General features: G+C 51.8%; 2 protein-coding genes across 4 annotated transcripts in view; both read left to right on the forward strand.

Annotated features, from left to right (window-relative positions):
- Nucleotides 1-218: 218 nt before the first annotated feature.
- Nucleotides 219-6279, forward strand: LOC101784351 (receptor-like serine/threonine-protein kinase NCRK). 3 transcript variants are annotated; one of them, XM_022825592.1, is made up of 10 exons: nt 219-441; nt 3375-3447; nt 3575-3700; nt 3780-3899; nt 4010-4267; nt 4373-4614; nt 4713-5012; nt 5105-5344; nt 5434-5676; nt 5767-6279. In XM_022825592.1, exons 1-10 carry the CDS (start codon nt 400-402, stop codon nt 6088-6090), a joined length of 1968 nt encoding a protein of 655 aa, XP_022681327.1. In that variant the 5' UTR covers nt 219-399; the 3' UTR covers nt 6091-6279. The 3 variants fall into 3 exon arrangements, with proteins under 3 accessions (XP_022681327.1, XP_004952182.1, XP_022681331.1); XM_004952125.3 differs by having other exon boundaries at nt 220-441; nt 3318-3447; XM_022825596.1 differs by lacking the exon at nt 219-441 and adding an exon at nt 2718-3236 and having other exon boundaries at nt 3318-3447.
- A 1523-nt stretch (nt 6280-7802) lies between these two features.
- Nucleotides 7803-8398, forward strand: part of LOC101783946 (pentatricopeptide repeat-containing protein At2g37230) — a 2738-nt gene continuing 2142 nt past the window's right edge. The window contains 2 exon segments of the mRNA XM_022825598.1: nt 7803-8269; nt 8272-8349. Of these exon segments, the coding sequence (XP_022681333.1) occupies nt 7828-8269; nt 8272-8349 (520 nt within the window). The 5' untranslated portion in view covers nt 7803-7827.

The raw sequence follows: 8398 nt of genomic DNA on the forward strand, positions 1-8398 counted from the left end.
GATGTTTCTTGACTCCAACGCCATGTGGCTGCAGGTGTTGCTGTCCGTGCCTCATGTTGGTTGGGGTTTGGAGAGGTTGACGGTGGTGGTGGGTTTGGTTTGACTTTGTTTCTTGGCACAGCAGGACAGGACCCCGTGCCGTGCTGCTACAGCAGATCAAGAGCCACTACTGCTACGATACATATGGTGATGGTGGTCACGTCATCCTCCTCATTTAGTGAGAGAGAGCCGCAGAGCGCGGTGCGGTGCACGGCCTTCCGCCTCACATTGCATCACCTCCCTTGTTATTTATTGATTGCAGTGCATTCAAAGCCCGGCGAGACTCTCCTTCTCTCTCTCACGCTCCAAGAACAAGGGCCAAGGAGGTGAGCTGATGTGAATCCATGGAGATGGAGCCCCATGGAAGACGACCAGCTGCTGCTTGCTTCTTCACTCCCTGAGGTACCACCCCTCTCCTCCTCCTCCCATCCCCTCTCATGGCCTCTGCTCACCGATTAGAATTCCAATTCCTCTTCCACGGTTCTTCCGCGGCGGATGCCTCACCGTTGCATGCCATACTTGGAGCATCTGCTCCTGCTCTTCTTGCATTTCCTGCTTTTTGTTTAATCTCTTATTATTACAGTTTGCTGGAGTCAAGGCACTGCTGAACCTTGACAACTTTCTCCGCTTCTGCTGAACCATCACCTCTCCTCCTCCTCAGCAGCCAGCACTCAGCTAGCACCTGTGGTTCAGAGTTCTACCACTCCCGGTGCCGCTGTTCTGGGAACAATTCGAGTCCTGATAGGGGCTGCCACTGACCTGGTTGGTGACTCCTACCCATCGCAGGACCCACTCCCGCTCCGCTACAAGCCATCCATCACTCATGTCGGCCTCACCCCCACAAACTCATCTTCAGCCAAACTGGTGACTTGGTGAGGGCCATCTTCTTCGGTTCTTCTTCCAATTCCCTTCCCACAAACTCATCATAGTGCTGCTGGATGGTGGTGCTTCCAGATTCGATCTCCGCCGTACGTTTACAAACCGACGGCCGGATCGGGCGGTTTATCTAAGCCTGCCTTATAGTTGCAGTTGCAGAGCAAGGAGATGCCTTTTCGGCTTTTTGTTTCACTCGTCTCGTGTCACCCCTGACAGAATGATGCCCAGCCCCATCTGCATTGGCATCTTCCCTTCCCTCCCTGCGCTCCTGCAGAATAGAACGAATCATTCGTTCGCCCTCTGGCCTCTGCCAGCGCCAACTAGTTTACTCCCTTCGAGGACAGGAGGTGTGGTAACCTTTTCTTTTCTTTCAAACCTTGAGATTGACTCTTTCACCGGGAGCTTAACCATCATCTTTCTTTAGTGCCAGAGACGACTAATAGATAATTTCTTTTTACCTCCCCAATGCGGCTACTCACTCGCAGGTCAGGTGACTGCGTTTGCTTTCCCACATGTTTCACCGTCCAAGATTTCTTGACTAGGATCAACACACGCATGATCTCGATCGGGGAATTCAGTCCTCTGCTATCGATCGATGCACCTCATCCACCCATGGGATGAGCTTTTCTTCCCTTTCTTTTTCAATAGAGACAAAGTCATGTGGAAACTGCAGATTTCGTCTGTTTGCTCACTTTGCTTAGCTAGGCATATAGCCTATAAGTTCAGTACTCTGCCTGTCATGCCACTGATACCAGTAGTTAGAGAAAAGGAGACAAAGGTGTTTTCTTTCTCTTGAGCTTACCAAATTTTAGTGACAGACACTGGAGGAAAGCGATAGCCAGTGCAGGGCCAGCCACGCTTCATGCTGTCCACTTCTACCTAAGCTGAAATATACATGCCGTAGCGCCTCTTCAATTCTGCTATTGATTTGAAGATATTATACATGTATGTGTCAGGTAGCATGTCCACATTTTTACAAAGGTTTTCCCCTCGTTTCGGAGAAAATTTTTTTGGCAGGCTACATGCCAACAATCTCATTGTTACATTATCATTTTCTTTCTGCATTGCCCATCTTCACCTACCGTGCTTAACCTTCACGGCCCCAGATAAAGAAAGTGTCAGTAGATTAGTACGAGCTTTGTTTTAATATTCTTTGCAATGCCACGTTGCTAAAAAAAACAACTTACATTTTGTTGCATCTGAAGATAGTGCTCTTCATGCTCCTTGAATATGCTTGCCGGTTTACATTCGTGTATAGCATTGATTTCTGGAAAAGGGGGGAACTTTTGAGCATAGAGATTAGATCATGGAGGCCTGACTACTCGATCAATTTACTATAACCCAATAATTCATTTCTAGTACTGGATCCATGAGAAATCCTGTATTATGAAATGTCTAAGATACAATGACATTGATGCGTATCTTGCAACTAATTTAGCATTCAACGATTCTTTGGATGGATCACACCACCAAAAGAATTTTAAATTGGGAGCAATGATCAAGACACTACCAAGATAGCAGCATATTTTAAGCTCCAGTGCAATGGTAGTTGCAGAGGGCACATCCATAGGCATGCATTTAGGGATGGGACGCAACTATCAAATTAATCAAGATTTTGAAATGGACAATTGATTACTGCAAGAAACCTCTATCCTGTTCTTGGCCGACAGAATCCAATGGCTGAAATTGAGTTTATATCTTATGGTAGTGATTATTAGTCCAAATTGTTATTGCTTGCAGATTTCTAGTAGGTTACTATCAGCCTATCAGGTTTCCAAAATTCTTGTCATCTTCTTGCACAGGTTGGATTTCAGAAGTATGTTCCAGCCTGAGATCTCTGATCACCTCCAGACTTGGCATCTGTCACACCCGACATTACAGACCAGATGTCCTTTTAAGTTATAATCCAGTGTTCAATGCCCCTATTAGAGGCAGTCTCGTTTTAGCCTTTTAGGCTACTAGTACTTCTGCCTACCGTGTATATAGTGCTGTAGGTTGAGATGTCTCCTATCTTGCAAGCTGCTGCACTGAGTTTGCTAAATTTTCTTTGGAAGCAAACTCAACATATATTTGTCAAACTAGTATTGATAGCTTCTGCCACTTCATTAGAATTTCCTGCATTGCATATAAGCTGCCCCTCTTTGTCTATCAGTTCTTAAACCTCATCACTCCCCATCTTTCATCTTTACCGCCTCTTTGTTTTCTGTTTTACCTATTCTCTCAGGCATGTTGTTGTATATTATGATACAGTCAGTCAACCATGTACTTGATTAATTTCAAAACGTGATGAGACTTGTTCATTGTGCTCTGCATGTATTTGGGTGAGGTTTTCCATTCCTTTCTTGTCAACAAGCAATGGTTTCAAACATGCCAATGCTTATTTTTCCATCATTACTTTTCAGAGCTTTCAGTGAATGGAACCTATTTGATGTTTTCGCCATTCTCTATTTGGGCACTAGCTGATGGATCTCCACATGAAACTTCTCCTGGCCTCCCTCAGCTGTGTTCTTCTGATGCAGGCAGCATCATGTGGTAAGTTCTTGTTTCTCATGAATGTACTTATATTTTCACAGCTGTTGCGGTAAATGCTTACAAAATTAGCTGAATAACGAATGGCTGATGAAAGAAGACAATATCTGATACACTGGTTGTTATACAGATGGCACCACGGGCGAAACTGTAACGACAAATTGGACATGTATATGTGCAGCTCATCCGCTAGGTGAATCTAACTCTAACAGCAGCCTGCTGTCCAATTGCTCTTCGTCCTGCCACTGTCAACAAGGTAGGGGCAGTCAATTTTATTTATATCTTCTCAGGATATCATTATACCGATGTTGTGCCTGAATTGGGGATTGCGGCAGATGAGGATGGTGGAACGGGGTCATGGAACTGCACATGTGCCTCTGACAAGACCCTTCTGAAAGAAGAACACGCTGTGCTACGTGATAGGAGTTGCTTCACTTCCTGTAACTGCACATCCGGTATGCAAAACTTGCTCAGTGATTCAGAATTTCAGATATATGAACCATGTATAGACTGAATGTTCAAGTGAAATTCGTGTTACTGAATGTAGTCTGCTTAATATCTTCAGGAAGTTCAGAGGAAGGGAAAAGGCATGTCTCCAGTAAAACGGTCATAATTACGCTCCTAGTGTGTGTGGTTCTCACAACTACTGCTTTCCTTGTCACCACCGTATACTACTTTCGCCGCAAGGATGCGCTCTCTCCCCGGTCACAGATATACTCCTTTGATAAATACACTAGCTGGAGCAGCAGATCATACCTTGTCAGCCATCGATCATCTCCTCTTCCCCAACTGAAACCGAAACCGAGGCTCAGTGTTCTCAAAGGCAAGCATAACGTATTTATTTTCCCTGCCTGCAATTTGGATGTTCCACTTGATTGAAATGCCTGAAAATTGACACCCTGTTTTTATGTTCTTCTCCTGGCTGCAGAGTTTCTGTGTAGCTGCCCCATCATTTGTGGGGGTGAAAGTGGCACGTTCCCTGGTGTTATCATCCGGTTTTCGTACGCAGAGTTGGAGGAAGCAACTGGGAAATTCTCAGAGGAGCATCTTATTGGAGTCGGGGGTTCAAGCAAGGTATACCGAGGCCAGCTTAGCGATGGCAAGGTTGTTGCCGTGAAGAAGCTTAGGCCCCTAGGAGGCGCAGATGAAGATTTCGAGTTCCTGTCAGAGGTATGCAATACTGCAGTGCAGGCACCAGAAAGCTGCAATCTTGCACATTCCATTGGAACTGACTCACTTCTCATGTGTCATATGTGATGCTTCCATAGATCGAGCTGCTGTCGAGGCTGAACCACTGCCACGTGGTGCCATTGCTGGGTTACTGCTCGGAGATCCAGGGCCGGCAGCTGGAGAGGCTGCTGGTGTTCGAGTGCATGTCCAACGGCAACCTGAGGGACTGCCTGGACCTGAAGCAAGGGAGGAAACCCATGGACTGGCAGACCCGGGTGAGCATCGCGCTCGGCGCGGCGAGGGGCCTGGAGTACCTGCACGAGGCCGCGGCGCCGCGGATCCTCCATCGCGACATCAAGTCCACCAACATCCTCCTGGATGACAAGTTCAGAGCCAAGGTTATTACTACTCATTAGCAGTGAGTGATTCAGTCAGTGGCCTGAATGCTGCAACTCTGTCATGCTGAGATACATTTTTCTCGTGGGTGCAGATCACTGATCTTGGCATGGCCAAGTGCCTGATGAACGACGGCGTGACGAGCTGCTCGAGCTCGCCGGCGCGGATGCTGGGCACGTTCGGGTACTTCGCGCCGGAGTATGCGATCGTGGGGAAGGCGTCGCTCAAGTCGGACGTGTTCAGCTTCGGCGTCGTGATCCTGGAGCTCATCACCGGCCGGCCGCCCATCCACAAGTCGTCCTCCACCAGGGCCGACGAGAGCCTCGTCATCTGGGTACGTGACTTCAACTGTTCTTCGATCACAGCAAGCAGAATCCTACCGAATTTGCAATGATGATGACATGATGGAGATGGAACACGCAGGCGACGTCGCGGCTGCGGGACAGCCGGCTGGTGGTGGCGGAGCTGCCGGACCCGACTCTGGAGAGCAAGTTCCCGGCGGAGGAGATGCAGATCATGGCGCACTTGGCGAGGGAGTGCCTGCAGTGGGACCCCGAGGCCAGGCCCACCATGACCGAGGTCGTCCAGATCCTCTCCACTATCGCCCCGCCACTCCACGGCGCCAAGCGCCGGAACCTCCCCATCGCCGCCGCCTTCAACCTCACGGTCAGTGCTCCCTCTCGGTCTGATGATCTGATCATGCCATGCCATTGCCACGCACGGAGGCTTATATGATCTCGATTGCCAATTCTGCAGCCGTCTCCGCACGTAGGGAGGTGTGACCCAGAGCCCGTCGACATCGAGGCGCCGCAGGAGTGCTCGACGGCGTCCTTCCGGTGGCAGCAAGAACCGTGCGCGCCGCCGCCGCCGGGCCGTGCGTCGTGGCCCGGCGACAGGCACAAGGGCGCGGCGAGTGGCGGTGCGGTGGTGTCGGGCGAGCTGGTGAACGGGATGCTGCTGATGAGCCCCCACGGTCGGAGCAGCTGGCGGCCGCCGCCGGGCGACGAGGAGGAGGAGGAGGCGGTGGACCTGACGGAGCCCCGGCTGGAGACGTTCACGCAGCCAGCATTGTTCAGATGATAAAGTGAATTCCTGGTAGGAGATAGTGATGCGGCGGTGCCATTAGCAATAAGCTCGAGGCCGGGGAGGACTGCATCTTGTTCGTGTCCTCACCATCCACACTGCATCTCTGCATCTGCACCCATGAATGTACAGTACAGAGGCAAACGCCATTAGATTGAGAAATGAAACAAAATGTTAGTGAGGTCATCGTGCTGCGTCTGCGTTGTTCATCGCTTCGTCTGCCGTCGCCGCCGTGGCTCATCCACCATGGCCCACCGTGCCCGGCCCTCGTGCGCATCCTCCGCCGAAGGTGTCCGCCACGGCGCAATGTGCCTTGCGTTCGCGGCCTGCTTCGCCATCACCGGCGACACCAGCATCGGCCGCCGGCGCCGACCAACGCCGCCATGCCCGGCTCCGAGCTCCCGGTTCGCGCCTGTGGTAGTGTATAGATAATGACAATATGTCCAATTTAGAGTCCAATCAAAAGAAAATCAATGCAAGATCGGAAAATGAAGAGGCGGCTGACACGAGGGATGCGTAAAAGTTTTTTCCTTCTTCAAAAAAGAAGGGACTCTCAGCCCATACAATCTCCGTAATTAATCTTAGTGACTTTTTTGCGTAGCATGTATATATGCCTTGACATTTGGAAGTAATTCGCTACAAGAAAGTCAATACGCAACCAAAAGATACGTACAACTCCTGTGAATAAAATCCAATTTAAATATGCAAGACAAAATAAGACGACCCAAAAATCACAACTAAAATTCTGTAAAACCTAAGCAAACCTTGCTAATGCGTATAGCACTAGTTCTTAACCACTAACAATTATCTAATCTTAACCTATAAAGAACTAATTATTTTAAATTAGCTAGGCCGACATAGTCGAGTTCCACCGATCCCAGCCACAGCTTGCCGTCCTTCTCTGCGATGTCGCTAAGCGTGACACCCTTGGGCGCCGTCATCACCTCTTGCTCCGCGCCCTTGCTGTTGACCCGGACGCCGACGAGGTGCTCAGAGCTTTTCCGTAGCCCGGCAGGTCGGCGAGGAGCTCGTAGCGGCCAGCCTTGGGCCCCCTGATCCAGTACCTAAACGCCTGGCACGGCCCGTGTGCGCCACCACGACGTGCGTCCGGTCGGCGCTCAGCGCGATGCCGTTGGGGTACGGCAGGCCGGCCTTGAGCACGGCGCGTCGTACCTGAGCAGCCGCCCCGTCGTGTCGCGGTGGATCATATTCTGCCGGTGGCTTTTTTTGTGTGTTTATCATGTGTAAGACGGGACTCCAGCGCTGCCGCCGTCGGTGGTGGTGGTGCTCTAATTACTCAGCAAATCCCCTAATTATTTGTCTGCAAAATTCAGGGTTACCGCCGCATGTTTTCATTGTTGAGGGCTAGAGTCTATAAACTCTTTGTAACTTTTGGCTGTATATGTCCACGGCAGCTCGGATTTTATCCTTAATCTAAAAAAAATGTCTGGATTCCTGAGCTTTTGCATTGCAACAATGGCGGCGAGAACAATCAGTCTAGCAACTGTTTTTCTTCTTCCCTGATGAAGAACCAGCTGCCCTGCTACGGGTGGGCTTACCTGGGCTTTGCATGCACCATTCTTACTGGGCCAGATGGCCCAAACAAAGCAGAGCCCACCACACACTTGACCCACCCGCTCACACACTCTCCCTCCCCGATTCCGCCGTAACAGCCAGCCCGGCTAAACCCTCGCTCGTCGCCTCCTCCCCGCGCCGCAAACCTCCGCAGCAGCCATGGCGCGCCGCCACCTCCCCCTCCACCTCCCGCTCCTCTCCCGCAAGCCCCTCCCGCCCGCCCCTCCCGCCCGCCGCGCGCTATGCGCCTCCTCCACCCCCGCCGACACCCCGGCCGCCGAGGCGCCGGCTGATGCCCCGGCCCCCTCGCCGGCGGCGGCGCCCGCCAACCTGCCCCGCCGCGAGGAGCCCCTCCACGAGACGGTCCTCCACATGATCCGGCGCCGCCCGTGGACCACGCGCCTCGAGAACTCCATCCGCCTCCTCTCGCCCACCCTCGACGCGCCGATCGTCCACGGAGTCATCTCCGGCGCCGCCGCCGCGGGCCGAGCCAACCTCGCGCTCCAGTTCTTCCGCTTCGCCTACCGACGGGCAGGTTTACGCCCGGGCCGCGACACCTTCCCGCTCATCGTCCCGGCCCTCGCGTCCCGACGCATGCTCAACCAACGCGCTGCCTCGTCCTCCACACCATGCCGTCCTTCAACGACACGCCAGACGAGGACTCGCTCGCCTCTCTCATTATTGGTATACAGAAGGCCGCGATACTCATGAGACATCGAGCTGTACCGGA

The sequence above is a fragment of the Setaria italica genome, chromosome I (genome assembly GCF_000263155.2).
Source record: "Setaria italica strain Yugu1 chromosome I, Setaria_italica_v2.0, whole genome shotgun sequence".
Classification (NCBI taxonomy): domain Eukaryota; kingdom Viridiplantae; phylum Streptophyta; class Magnoliopsida; order Poales; family Poaceae; genus Setaria; species Setaria italica.

What these genes read in the sequence shown, in the direction of transcription:
- LOC101784351 (XM_022825592.1), top strand. Translation starts at nt 400, where the DNA reads ATGGAAGACGACCAGCTGCTGCTTGCTTCTTCACTCCCTGAG. An exon ending in TTCCTGTAACTGCACATCCG is followed by an intron (nt 3,900 to 4,009) that starts GTATGCAAAACT and finishes TAATATCTTCAG; the next exon opens with GAAGTTCAGAGGAAGGGAAA. An exon ending in ATTTCGAGTTCCTGTCAGAG is followed by an intron (nt 4,615 to 4,712) that starts GTATGCAATACT and finishes ATGCTTCCATAG; the next exon opens with ATCGAGCTGCTGTCGAGGCT.